Raw genomic sequence first — 14,510 nt, 5'->3', positions numbered from 1 at the left:
GCATGGTGGCTCATGCCTGTAATCCCAGCACTTACGGAGGCCAAGGTGGGCAGATCACTCAAGGTCAGGAGTTCGAGACCAAGATGGTGAAACTCCTGTCTCTACTAACAGTACAAAAATTAACCAGGCGTAGTGGTATGTGCCTATAATCCCAGCTCCTGAGGCAGGAATTACAGCTACTGAGGCAGGAGAATCCCTTGAACCTGGGAGGTAGAGGCTGCAGTGAACCAAGATCATGTCACTGCATGCCAGCCTGGGTGACAGAGTGAGACCCTGTCTCAAAAAAAGAAAAAAGTATCACTGGGATGCTTGTGAAATATGTAGATGACCACGCCCTCTCACCAAATTCTAAATCTGAAGGTCTGGGTCTGGACTTGAGAATCAATACTTTGGCCAGGCGCAGTGGCTCACGCCTGTAATCCCAGCACTTTGGGAGGCTGAGGTGGGTAGATGACATGGCAAAACCCCACCTCTACTAAAACTACAAATATTAGCCGGGCATGGTGGTGGGGACCTGTAATCCCAACTACTCGGAGGCTGAAGCAGAAGAATTACTTGAACTGGGGAGGCAGAGGTTGCAGTGAGCCGAGGTTGTGCCATTGTACTCTAGCCTGGGCAACAAGAGCGAAACTACATCTCAAAAAAAAAAAAAGCGGGGGGGAATCAATAGTTTAACAAACACCAAGGTGATGCTTATCTTCAGGGAAGTCCAGACATAGTGCCATTCACTGAATTTTTTTTTTTTTTTTTTGAGATGGAGTTTCGCTCTTGCCCAGGCTGGAGTGCAATGGCGCAATCTTGGCTCACTGCAACCTCCACCTCCTGGGTTCAAATGATATTCCTGCCTCAGCCTCCCAAGTAGCTGGGATTATGGGCATGTGCCACCATGCCCAGCTAATTTTGTATTTTTAGTAGAGACAGAGTTTCTCCATGTTGGTCAAGCTGGTCTCGAACTCCCGAACTCAGGTGATCTGCCCACCTCGGCCTCCCAAAGTGCTAGGATTACAGGTGTGAGCCACTGCGTCTGGCCTCACTGAATTATTTACTTGTTTTTAAATTTCTCTCTTTTTTTTTTAAGAGGGTCTTGCTATGTTGACCAGACTGGTCTCAAACTCCTGGCCTCAAGCTATCCTCCAGCCTTGGCCTCCCAGTGTGTTGGGATTACGGGCATGAACCACCACACCTGGCCTGAATGATTTACTTAACACAGATTTTTTGAGTTCCAATGATGATGATGGTACATACTGTGTGACAACAGGATGAACAAGACAGTTCCAGCTTTAGGAAACTAACAGACTGTCCAGGAGCTCGTGTGGTGGACAGCCCAGGTCTCCTGAATCTTAGGTGAGGCCCCCAGCTAGGTGGTACAGCCTCTTCCCCTAAGACAGAGGACGAAGGCTTGGAGCTCCTAGTTGAGCCTGCTGGACCTTTCTCCATTTTCTAACACCTGCTCAGGTCGCAGCCTATGGTTCTTTTGTTGTTGTGTTGTTGTTGCTTTGTTTTTTGAGACAGGGTCTCACTCTGTCGCCCAGGCTGGAGTCCAGTAGCCCGATCTTGGCTTATTGCAACCTTCGCCTCCCAGGCTCAAGCAGTCCTCCCACCTCAGCCTCCAGAGGAGCTGGGACTACAGGCGCACATCACCATGCCTGGCTAATTTTTATATTTTTGGATAGAGACAGGGTTTCGCCATGTTGACCAGGCTGGTCTTGAACTCCTGGGCTCAGGCAATCTACCAGTCTCAGCTTCCCAAAGTGCTGAAATTACAGGTGTGAGCCACTGTGCTCGGCCAGCAGCCTACAGTTCTTTGGAGCTAGAGGCATCCTGTGAAAGAAGCCAGGTGTATAGAGCACTTAGCTCTGTGCCTGGCACTTAGTAAGTGTTCAGTAAGTGTTGGCCAGCAGCTAACGTGCTCGTCAAGGCTAGGTAGGTTGGGGGAGCTGGGAAGAGAAAGAGCCCTCAGGTGTAAAGGAAAACGGATGGGGCCTGACACTGGAGCGGGGATTTACATTTCTTTAAAGGTCATTCCAGCCCTGACTTGACTTTGCACCTGGAAGGGAGGAGGCCAGACAAGGATCACTCTTGTGCAAATAAGGAAAGCAGGGCCCAGAGATCAAAGTGAGTGGCCCTGAGCCGACACCCAGGTCTTCTGTGGCCCTGCCACACCAGGCAGGGATTGGGGGATGTGGGCAACAAGGGTAACACCTTTCCTCCTGAAATTACTGGGGTGATGTCTGCCTGTAGGGGAAGAGCCTGATGAACCAGGATCATCCCGTTTGCTCCTTCCGGCTCCAGCTTCTGCTGAACACTCCCTTTTCAGACGAAGAAGTCATCGTCCTAGTCGCTCCTGCCTTCTGTCTTCCCCAGGAGAGCACTTCAGTATTTGGTAGGGCCAGGGGTGCTCCCCGAGGCCATCTAGACAGTGGCCAGGGAGGCTGCCCCGGCCAGATTGGGCCAAAGTCTGCCTGAGGGCCGCGAGGATCCCTTGGCATTCTCTTCCTGCTTCTTGAGGAGCCAGCGGTCCATTTGCAGCGTGAGTGGAGAGGATGGGGCAGGGATCCCCAGGTGAGGCCGAGTAAGGAAGTTGCAGTTCTGACCCGGGAGTCTGCCGGGACAAGCCTGCTCTGTCTCAGCATCAAGGCCTTTGGTACCTAGAGGAGCAGGGTGCCAGGGTGTCCAGACCAGGCAAACCAGGAGCCCTAGATCCCGTCCCTGGAACTAGGTCCTCCGCCAGCTTTGCGGGCCTCCTCCGCACCAGGATCAGGTCTCGCCCATCCCCAGCAGGAGGTCTCTCTGCCCCCCACCCTCCGGACGGGGGTTATATGATCTTAAAACTTCCCCGGAGGGAGGAAAGGTGGGGGCGGGGCGGCTGCTGAGGCCCAGGATATAAGGACTGGAGGTGCTGCTTTCAGGCCTGGCCAGCCCACCATGCACGCCCACTGCCTGCCCTTCCTCCTGCACGCCTGGTGGGCCCTGCTCCAGGCGGGTGATGCGACAGTGGCCACTGCGCACCTGCGTACGCAGGGGCAGCCCTCGTCGCCGTCCCCTCTGGCGTACATGCTGAGCCTCTACCGCAACCCGCTGCCGCGGGCGGACATCATCCGCAGCCTGCAGGCACAAGGTAGGCTATGCCGCTTGCCGCGCTCCGCTGGGCACCCCGGGGCGCCTCCGCCGCTTCCAGCCGGCGGACTCGGGAAGTGATCTGGTTTGGGGGCTGCGGCTCCGAGCCGGGCATGCAGCCGCCTGGGCGTCCCGAGCCCAGGGCCTGGCTCTGCCGGTGTCTCCGCGTCAGCAGGCTCCGGGTGCAGCGTCGGTGGCTGGGGGCGTATCCACGGCCGAGTCGGGTAGGGATTCTAGCGTTCAGGATGTGTCCTCGACGGGGACCATAGTCTCTGAGTTTTGATTTGGGATTGCGCGTAGTGCAGCGCAGAAGGGTGGGAGGCGCTGATCGCTGCCGTCTTGTGAAGCTGCTTATCCCGGCGCCTGGGTCTGCGCATCTGTAGGATAGGTGTAATAAATAGCAGCTCGTCTATCAGACTGTGGAATGCGCAAGACGACAATGCGCGCGAAACGCTCAGCGCAGTACCCGGCACGGCACAGTAAATGGTCGTTGGTATTACTGAAATGGTTCCGTCTTGGCGAATTTTTTTCTTTCTGCGAGTGAAGGTGAAGGGGTCCCGGGGTGTGACGTCGGGAGTATCGGCAGCTGAGCTGGTAACATCGGGGATTCGGGCTCACGGTCCGGAGATCAGGGATGGGCTGTCCCGAAGTCGCGAACTGTGGCAGCCTTGGGTCCTCCAGCCGCGCCGGGGAGGTGTCAAGTGTCTCAGTTAACCCCGGGTTCGGGGCCATGATTTGCAGGGGAGTGGGTGTCTAGGACGGCAGGGATCTGAGGGTATCGCCCTCGAGTACCTGGCAGCGCTTTCTGGGCACCCAGCGCGGCGAGCAGGTGGGTGCTGCGGAGGGGGAGCCCCTTCCGCGCCTCAATCCACATCCCGCCACCTGGGCAGTCGCGGCCGCCCGCGCCTCCCTCCGCCTGAGGGGGCCAGACGGCCCTCCCCGGGGCTGGGGCGCAATCCACATCGGCTAATCTGATCCGACCTGCCGCCTGCCCGCCCCTTGTGACCTGATGCCGGGGGCTCCTCGCTCCCGCGTCTGGGGTCAGCCAGCCAGTGACCCTCTCCAGAAGGGTCATCTGGGGACCAGCCAGAGTAGGGGACACCCTCGGGGGCGGGGCAATGAGAAATTTGCTGGATTGCTAGGCCCCTCCACCGAAAAGCGGCCGGGGATGGGAGTGGTCAAAGAAGGGAGGGAGCGCTTTTCCAGTTCACTCCCTTCTGGAAAGTTCGAGATGTGTGCGGTGATGGACAGGAATCTGGAAAACTGGGTTCTAGGCCTCAAATCCTGCTTCCTGATTCCCTGTTGTCCCTGGCGCGTCTTGGGTTCTCTTTCTGCCTTCCCTTCTGTAAATTAGGAGACTGTTCTCTTTCAGCTAAACACTGTTTTTTGTTTTTTCTTCGAGACGGAGTCTCCCTCTGTCGCCCAGGCTGGGGTGCAGTGACACGATTTCGGCTCACTGCAACCTCCGCCGCCCAGGTTCAAACAATTCTTCTGCCTCAGCCTCCCGAGTAACTGAGACTACAGGCGCGCGCCACCGCGCCCAGCTATTTTTTAAAATATTTTTAGGACAGACAGGGTTTCACCATACTGACCAGGCTGGTCTCGAATTCCTGGCCTCGTGATCCGCTTGCCTCGGCCTCTCAAAGTGTTGGAATTACAAGCGTGAGCCACCGCACCGGGCCTAAACACTGCTTTTGAGTGTACAGCGGCATGCGGGCACATTTACGTTGTGAATCGGCCTCATTTTCTAAGAGCAGTGGGAAGAGCCCGCCTGGAGGGAGACTGGAGGAGAAGGGATGTCCTAGCCCCACTTCTTCCATCTTGGATTTATTTCGAATAAGCTGCACCGCAGTTGCGTGAAAGGGATGTTGGAGTCCAATTGGGTTTACATCTGTATCTGTTGCTATTTAACCTTCACCTTGGACCTTCAGTTTTCTCATCTGCAAATGGTGAGATGAGAGGAACAGTGAGGAGATTTAGAGAATGCCTGTGAAACACTTGGCACACGGGAAGCCACTGGTGGTAACGACCCTTATAATTTATGAAAATGTAGAGTGGGCACTCAGTGTCAGGCCCTCACAGCCCTGTCTGGGGACGGTGGTGTCCGACAGGAAGAGAACCCAAGGGCGTGAGCCCAGCCACTTTCTTCTTCAGAAGGGGAGGTGGGGCCGGGCGCAGTGGCTCACACCTGTAATCCCAGCACTTTGGGAGGCCAAGGCGGTCGGATCATGAGGTCAAGAGATCAAGACCATCCTGCCCAACATGATGAAACCCCGTCTCTACTAAAAGTACAAAAATTAGCTGGGCATGGTGATGCGCACTTGTAGTCCCAGCTACTCGGGAGGGTAAGGCAGCAGAATCGCTTGTATCCAGGAGGTGGAGGCTGCAGTGAGCCGAGATTGCACCACTGCACTCCAGCCTGGCGACAGAGCGAGACTCATCTCAAAAAAAAAAAAAGAACTGGAGGTGGGCCAGGAGGACATCAGGGGCATCTGTGTGGCTAAGTCTGCATTCAGCATATGAATGGGTTTTTGGGTGTCCATGAATCCCTTCCTCATACCCACCTTAAAATCACGTTTGTTGTATTTGGATGCATTTGTTTTTTTCTGAGAACATTCCTACCTTGCGTCAGGCACCAGTGACACCCACAATGTTAGAACTCTTATTCTAAGATGAACCAGAGAACCTATCAGCCCTGTCCCAGGGCACCCTGGCAGCAGTGGGAGAAGGCAGGAAGGATGGTGAAGTCACAGACTTCTTTCAGCAGGAAGGAGCGGTCTCTTCCCTACCCAGCCTTGCCCACTGTCCATCCTGTTCACAGGGAACTTTGCACTTCTGTCCAGGTCCCTTGTGGCCTGTCCGGACACCTTCGTTTCTAACTTTTGGACCTGGGAAATAATGAGGCAGCTGATGATGGCCAGTGTTTATTGAATTTTGGTTGTGCTGGGCAAAGCACATTACATGAATTATCTGTTAATCCTAACACCCCTGTGAGGTGGCTACTCTTACCATCTCCCGTTTTTTGTTTTGTTTTGTTTTGTTTTGAGACGGAGTCTGCTCTGTCGCCCAGGCTGGAGTGCAGTGGTGTGATCTCGGCTCACTGCAAGCTCCCCGTCCTGGGTTCACGCCATTCTCCTGCCTCAGCCTCCCGAGTAGCTGGGACTACAGGCGCCCGCCACCATGCCCGGCTAATTTTTTTGTATTTTTAGTAGAGATGGGGTTTCACGGTGTTAGCCAGGATGGTCTCGATCTCCTGACCTCGTGATCCGCCTGCCTTGGCCTCCCAAAGTGCTGGGATTACAGGCGTGAGCCACCGCGCCCGGCCCCTCCATCTCCCTTTTAAGAGAGGGAAACTGAGGCTCAGAGAAGGAAAGTAGCCTGACCAATGTCAAACAGCAAATGACAGAATTTGAGCCATCATGGGGGAACTCAGGGGCCCCTGCTCTTAACCATTGAGCAGGAGTGCCTTCTTCTAAAAGAGTTTTTTTTTTTTTTTTGAGACAGTTTTTGCTTTTTGTTGCCCAGGCTGAAGTGCAATGGCGCAATGTTGGTTCACTGCAACGTCCACTTCCTGGGTTCAAGGGATTCTCCTGCCTCAGCCTCTCAAGTAGCTGGGAATACAGGCGTGCACCACCATGCCTGGCTAATTTTGTTTTTTTTTTAGTAGAGACAGGGTTTCACCATGTTGATCAGGCTGGTCTCGAACTCCTGACCTCAAGTGATCCACTCACCTCAGCCTCCCAAAGTGCTGGGATTATAGGCGTGAGCCACCACACCTGGCCAAGATAAAGTGTTTTTAAACTCACTGCCCCAAGCCTCCAGGTACAGGTGGCAGCAGTGGGTGCTGAGTAATGTTAGCTTCCTCCCCACACTTCTGGGGAAAGCTGCTAGTCAGGGGCCGGTTATTGCCTCCTATAGGTGCTAATGAGGAGGGAAGTGGAAATTAAGTGAAAAAGAGCTGCTGGAGATGGGGTGGGAGAAGCTGCCACGAGGCTGAGATTGGGAGTGGCCCCTTTACAATACAAGCTGGATTTCCCAGAGAAATTCACTTCCTCTCTGACCAAAGATCCTCTAGGAGACAGTCAATGAATAAACTGTTATGCAGCCAGGCTAGAACTACATTAGAGATCATAACTACCTCCAGAGTCTATTCACAAAGAGTTACAAACGCCCTGTCTTATTTCTAATGAATAACCCCTGACTTTTATTTAGCAATAAACCTTCAAACCTCTTTATTTCTCTGGATCCTTGTGATAATTAGAGAGGGTGGTGCAGCATTATTCCCATTGCAAAGAAGAGGAAACTGAGCTTGAAGAAAGTTCATCACTTTGTTTTTTTTGAGACAGAGTTTTGCTGATGTCACCCAGACTGGAGTTCAGTGGTACGATCCCGGCTCACCGCAACCTCCACCTCCTGGGTTCAAGCAATTCTCCTGCCTCAGCCTTCCTGAGTAGCTTGGATTACAGGTGTGAGCCACCACACCCAGCTAATTTTGTATTTTTAGTAGAGACAGGGTTTCTCCATGTTGGTCAGGCTGGTTTCAAACTCCCGACCTCAGGTGATCCACCCGCCTCGGCCTCCCAAAGTGCTGGGATTACAGGCGTGAGCCACCGCGCCCGGCATCACTATTAAGTGACCTGAAAATCCACAAATCTGTGCTATTCTCAGACATCAGGGAAAATCAATCCAGGACCAGAATAAATGGAGTGTGCTCCTCTACTCCTTATCATCCAGTTTGGGTTTGGTTGTCTTGGGTGAGTGGAACAGGGCTGGCTGTGTGTGTCTTCTGGGTGATGATCTCTGAGGTAGGTCCAGTCTGAGCATCTAACAGTTTATTCATCTATTGTCTCATAGAGCATCTTTGGTCAGAGAGAAAGTGAATTTCTTTGGGAAATAATCCACCTTGCATTGTAATGGGGCAACTCCCACTTTCAGCCTTCTGGAAGCTTCTGGGTGCATGCGATTGCTGTGTGCCCTAGGTGTGTGAATGACCTGGGAAAGGAATGGGCGAGCATCCTGTAGGTGGGTAGTCATGCCTAAAAAGCCTTTAGAAACCTATTTGTAAGGTTGCCAAAAACTCTTAGGAACCGAGGAGTGGGCAGAGGGTGACCAGTCTTTGGCTCCTTCTTTTTTTTTTTTTTTTTTTTGAGATGGAGTCTCGCTCTGTCGCCCAGACTGCAGTGCAGTGGCACAATCTCAGCTCACTGTAAACTCCGCCTCCTGGGTTCACGCCATTCTCCCTCCTCAGCCTCCCAAGTATCTGGGACTACAGGTGCCTGCCACCACACCCGGCTAATTTTTTGTATTTTCAGTAGAGACGGGGTTTCACCATTCACAGAACAGTCTCGATCTCCTGACCTTGTGATCTGCCCACCTCGGACTCCTAAAATGCTGGGACTATAGCGTGAGCCACTGAGCCCGGCCCAGTCTTTGGCTTCTATTGCCTGTGCCTCCCTGAGAGCTCTGAGCTTTTCCATGATATTCACATTTAACTCAATGTGTCTGTAAAACAGGCCAATCTGTTTTGTCTTGTTTTTTTTTTTTTTTTTTGAGACAGAGTTTCACTCTTGTTGCTCAGGCTGGAGGGCAATGGCACTGTCTCGGCTCACTGCAACTTCTGCCTCCTGGGTTCAAATGATTCTCCTGCCTCAGCCTCTCGAGTAGCTAGGATTACCGGTGCAAACCACCACACCGATCTAATTTTGTTTTTTTTTTTTTTTGAGACGGAGTCTCGCTCTGTCGCCCAGGCTGGAGTGCAGTGGCCGGATCTCAGCTCACTGCAAGCTCCGCCTCCCGGGTTTACGCCATTCTCCTGCCTCAGCCTCCCGAGTAGCTGAGACTACAGGTGCCTACCACCTCGCCTGGCTAGTTTTTTGTATTTTTTAGTAGAGAGGGGGTTTCACCGTGTTAGCCAGGATGGTCTCAATCTCCTGACCTCATGATCCACCCGTCTCGGCCTCCCAAAGTGCTGGGATTACAGGTTTGAGCCACCGCGCCCGGCCTAATTTTGTATTTTTAATAGAGATGGGGTTTCTCCATGTTGGTCAGACTTTATGTACCAGAGGAGAGAGGGGAGAGGGAGATGCAACTCATCACATTTTTACTGACTGTCCTCTGGCTTTGCAAGTTATCTTGGAAGGGGGACTGGAAGAACAGTGATTCGGAGTCTGGGCTTAGCAGTTGGGCAAATCCAGGTTTACTCTTGGCTCTGCCACTTTCCAAGAATGACACCTTGGTCAGGTCTTTTAACCACTGTGAGCCTTCGTTTTCCTCATCTGTAAAAGGGACTCAAAAATCTTACCAATTCACAGGGTTGGGGTGAGAATTCAAAGGTAATTCTATATAAGGTAAGGCCTCCAGCAAGAGCTATGGTGGTTGTGACACGGACTGAGGCTGGGGGAGGCCCTCACTCACCCTGCTTCCTTCCTGGTTTTCTTCTATCCAGATGTGGAGGTGGATGGGCAAAACTGGACCTTTGCTTTTGACTTCTCCTTCCTGAGCCAAGAAGAGGATCTGGCATGGGCTGAGCTCCGGCTGCAGCTGTCCAGCCCCGTGGACCTCCCCACTGAGGGCTCACTTGCCATTGAGATTTTCCACCAGCCAAAGCCTGACACAGAGCAGGCTTCAGCCAGCTGCTTTGAGCGGTTTCAGATGGACCTGTTCACAGTCACTTTGTCCCAGGTCACCTTTTCCTTGGGCAACATGGTCTTGGAGGTGACCAGGCCACTCTCCAAGTGGCTGAAGCGCCCTGGGACCCTGGAGAAGCAGATGTCCAGGGTAGCTGGAGAGTGCTGGCAGCGGCCCCCCACACCGCCTGCCACCGATGTGCTCCTTATGCTCTACTCCAACCTCTCGCAGGAGCAGAGACGGCTGGGTGGGTCCACCTTGCTGTGGGAAGCCGAGAGCTCCTGGCGGGCCCAGGAGGGACAGCTGTCCTGGGAGTGGGGCAAGAGGCACCGTCGACATCATTTGCCAGACAGAAGTCAACTGTGTCGGAAGGTCAAGTTCCAGGTGGACTTCAACCTGATCGGATGGGGCTCCTGGATCATCTACCCCAAGCAGTACAACGCCTATCGCTGCGAGGGCGAGTGTCCTAATCCTGTCGGGGAGGAGTTTCATCCAACCAACCATGCATACATCCAGGTGGGATGCCAGGCATGAGGCGAAGGGGAGGCAGTAAGCCAGCCTTGGGGGACAGGGCTCTAGCTTAGCTATTAAATGACTGTGTTCCTGCATTCACAGCTATTCAAGCATCTCCAATGTGCCAGATCCTGTGCTAGGTACCAGGGATGTAGAGATGACCGAGTGTAACATCCTTATAAAGCCTGTATGGGGTCATGCATCATTGGGTAGCCTTGAACACATTGTTTCCCTGGGACTTTATCCTTGTCTTTCATAAAATTAGGGGGTAGGGGTAGACCAGAGGGTCTCAGCACTTCCCTAGCCCTGACATTCTAGGAAAGGAAGAATCTGGACTTTGGGGACAGGCAGGCCTGCATTTGACTCCTTATTAGCTGTGTGATACTGATTAGGTTGCTTATTCTCTCAAGCTTCAGTTTTTCCACCTGTAAGATGAGGAGGGCAATGCCATATTTCATAGGGATGCTGTAGGGTTAATGAGATGACATGCATATGACATGTAAAGTAGTTGGTAGGTAACAGGCATGTTTGGCTGCATTATGGGGCCATGGTTGGAATCACACTGTTCCAGCTACAGTATTTTGGTTGAGAATTGACTACTCATTCTACAGAAGTAGACAAAGCCGGCCAGGTGCGGTGGCACATGCCTATAATCCCAGCACTTTGGGAGGCTGAGGTGGGTGGATCACCTGAGGTTAGGAGTTCGAGACCAGGCTGACCAGCACGGTGACACAAAATACAAAAATCAGCCAGGTATTGTGGCACGTGCCTGTAATCCCAGCTACTTGGGAGGCTGAGGCAGGAGAATCGCTTGAACCCAGGAGGCAGAGGTTGCAGTGAGCCGAGATCATGCCATTGCACTCTAGCCTGGGCAACAAGAGCGAAACTCTGTCTCAAAAACAAGAAAAAGAAGTAGACAAGGCCAGAGGCTGCCACTTGGTGCCACTAGTCAGCCTAAGGTCTAGGAGGTGGTGGAGGAAGAACAGGGCTGGTGAGTTAGGAAAGAGAATAAGATGGAGAGAACAGAAAATAGAGCCTAATATGGTAGATCTGATGTTATAGGTGGCCCTGCCCTGCTGTCAAAGGTCATATGGGACCAAAATGTTTTCATTTTACTCCATGAAGTCTGGAATGAGAATCTCCTGGACTTGCAGTATATCCTCCATGCCAAGCCTCAGGCGGGGTTCAGGGTCTCTAGAGAGCGTGAGCACATGGGCTAAGGTCATGCAAGGAGTCATCGGGGGCGCTAGAGCTTCCAAGGATCTGTCCTGAGCCTCACCCAGGCCTGCTGATTTTCATCGCCCACCTGCAGCACCACAAAGACCCAGACAGTCCCAATTGCCAACTCTGACACTCTGATCCAAAAAGATGTTACTAGACCACAGGGACAGGGCCTGGTTCCAAAATGCCAAGGTCTTGTTACCTTTCCTCCTATTGACTCTCTCTGTCCTTCTCTGGCTGACAGCAAATCCCATAAGAATTTCCACATGATTAACTATTCTGCTTCATATTTCTAGAACTAAACCATGAGTTTCTTGGAATATTTTAAAAATTGGTATTCATAGCTGGGCATGGTGGCTCACTCCTGTAATTCCAACATTTTGGGAGGCTGAGGTGGGTGGATCGCTTGAGCCCAGGAGGTCAAGACAAGCCTGGGCAACATGCCGAAACCCTATTTCTACAAAAAATACAAAAATTAGCCAGGCATGGTGGCATGCATATGTAGTTCCAGCTACTCAAGAGGCTGAGGTGGGAGGATCACCTGAGCCCAGGAGGTTGAGGATACAATGAGCTGTGATTGCACCACTGCACTCCAGCCTGGGCAACAGAGCAAGACCATCTCAAAAAAGAAAAAAATAAGTAGTATTTGCTTTAGATTAGAATAATAGGAGAACATAAAAATTAGCTACTGCTAAAAAAAAAATTAGCTACTACTCTACCCAGATACATGTGATTTTTTGAATCTGTTTAAAGGCTGTTTTCACAAAACAATCACAGAGCTAAAGTTAGTTTAGACTTTAGAGTTGATGATATATTGGCAAGCTAATTCCTTTATGAAAATAATTTTCTTCTATTTTTGCACTCAGGAAGTGACTTTAACTCCATAACTTTTTTACTCTTTACCCAGAAATACTACTATTCTGACCTGCCCATCAGGATGTGAATTGACATTCCTTTCCTTTCCTTTACAGAGTCTGCTGAAACGTTACCAGCCCCACCGAGTCCCTTCTACTTGCTGCGCCCCCGTGAAGACCAAGCCGCTGAGCATGCTGTATGTGGACAATGGCAGAGTGCTCCTAGATCACCATAAAGACATGATTGTGGAAGAATGTGGGTGCCTCTGATGACATCCTGGAGGGAGACTGGATTTACCTGCACTCTGGAAGACCGGGAAGCTCCTGGAAGACATGATAACCATCCAATCCAGTAAGGAGAAAGAGAGAGGGGCAAAGTTGCTCTGCCCACCGGAACTGAAGAGGAAGGGCTGCCCACTCTGTAAATGAAGGGCTCGGTGGAGTCTGGCCAAGCACAGAGGCCGCTGTCAGGAAGAGGGAGGAAGAAGCCTGTGCAGGGGGCTTGCTGGATGTTCTCTTTACTGAAAAGACAGTGGCGAGGAAAAGCACAAGTGCGCTGAATTCTCTAATGGATTTTTAAAAAACCTGTGAACCCCCTGAAACTGTATGTGAAAGTTGAGACATATGTGCATGTATTCTGGAGGTGGGATGAGGTCACCTATAGCTTTCATGTATTTTCCAAAGTAGTCTGTGTGTGACCTGTGCCCCTCCCCAAAGATTAAGGATCGCTGTATAGATTAAAAAGAGTCCATCACTCTCATTGCCTCAGGCTGGGTTGGGGGAGCCCCACAGCTTTCTGGCTGGCCAGTGGCAATCTACTGGCCTTGTCCAGAGGCTCACTGGAGTGGGTTTCTGCTAATGAGCTGTACAACAATAAAGCCATTGTCTAGTTATCCTGGGCCAGCTGGTGCCTGTGAAGGCAGAGGCAGGAACTCATCCAAGAGGACTGGCCGTGTTAGGTTACAGAAGCTGGAGCTTTCAGACATCCCCATGTCAGTCTGCTTAGGCAGACACAACCTGAATCTATTAAAGTTGGTGACAATTCACCTCAGTCTCTCAATGTGTGCTATTAATGAGGCCTCTGAGCTTCCTATCCAGCAGTGGTGAAGGCCTTGCCCTGGGTGGCAAGATACTTGCTCTATGGTCACAGCTCAGCCACTGGAAGCTGTGTGACCTCAGGTGAGCAATTCACTGTCCAGACTCCACTTGTAAAAGGAATGCTGGTGTGGGCCAGGCATGGTGGCTCACGCCTGCAATCCCAGCACTTTGAGAGGCTGAGGCGGGCGGATCACGAGGTAAGGAGATTGAGACCATCCCGGCTAACACGGTGAAACCCCGTCTCTACTAAAAATACAAAAAAATGAGCCGGGTGTGGTGTGGTAGCAGAGCGGTTGCCTGTAGTCCCAGCTACTCTGGAGGCTGAGGCAGGAGAAGGCCGTGAACCCGGGAGGTGGGGCTTGCAGTGAGCTGAGATCGCACCACCGCACTCCAGCCTGGGCGACAGAGCGAGACTCCGTCTCAAAAAAAAAGAAAAAAAAGAAAAAGGAACGCTGGTGATTCGTAACGCATTCATATTAAATGTCTGTTGTCAGGCTCAGAAGAGCCATCAGCTTTAAGCTGTAGACTGAATAGGAAATGCTGCCTTATCCCTATCTCCCTCTAAAGCTTATAAAGCCTGCTAAACCCAGTCCCTGCCATATGCCCTTAATATAACCTTTATCAGCTCTTTTGTTACTCAGGGTTCTAAGACGGACTTAATTTCAGGTTCCACATGGGCAGCACAGCAAAAGGAGCCTGAATGAGGCAGCTCTACCCCCCAAAACCCCTGACCACAGTTATCTTCCGGGTAAAAAGACCTCAGAGGCAACAATTCTGGCTGGGTGCAGTGGCTCACGCCTATAATTCCAGCACTGTGGGAGGCAGAGGTGGAAAGACCGCTTGAGTCCAGTAGTTCAAGACCAGCCTGGGCAACATAGTGAGAACCTGTCTCTGTTTAAATAAAACAAACAAAAGAAGCAATTCTGCTCTTAACAGCTTGATCTCATTGAATATTGCCAAAGCAGAGGCACTTTTTTTGTAGTTTCATGGAGCAAAGGGGCCACTTGATTGGGAATGTGAGCCCACAGTATATCTACCAGATCCTGCTTTCCCAAGAAACCTAGCCACTTACGCTACAGC

General features: G+C 51.8%; 1 protein-coding gene across 1 annotated transcript; it reads left to right on the top strand.

The window, feature by feature from the left end:
- Nucleotides 1-1,717: 1,717 nt before the first annotated feature.
- On the top strand, nucleotides 1,718-13,086 carry NODAL (nodal growth differentiation factor). The gene is made up of 3 exons (XM_031652253.1): nucleotides 1,718-3,118; nucleotides 9,563-10,260; nucleotides 12,450-13,086. The coding sequence occupies exons 1-3, from the start codon at nucleotides 2,926-2,928 to the stop codon at nucleotides 12,600-12,602; spliced, it is 1,044 nt and encodes a 347-aa protein (XP_031508113.1). The 5' UTR covers nucleotides 1,718-2,925; the 3' UTR covers nucleotides 12,603-13,086.
- Nucleotides 13,087-14,510: the final 1,424 nt, after the last annotated feature.

This window comes from Papio anubis, chromosome 11, assembly GCF_008728515.1.
Source record: "Papio anubis isolate 15944 chromosome 11, Panubis1.0, whole genome shotgun sequence".
NCBI classification, from domain to species: Eukaryota; Metazoa; Chordata; class Mammalia; order Primates; family Cercopithecidae; genus Papio; species Papio anubis.
Note: the sequence above shows the minus strand (reverse complement) of the source record. Positions and strands in the feature narration are given on the sequence as shown.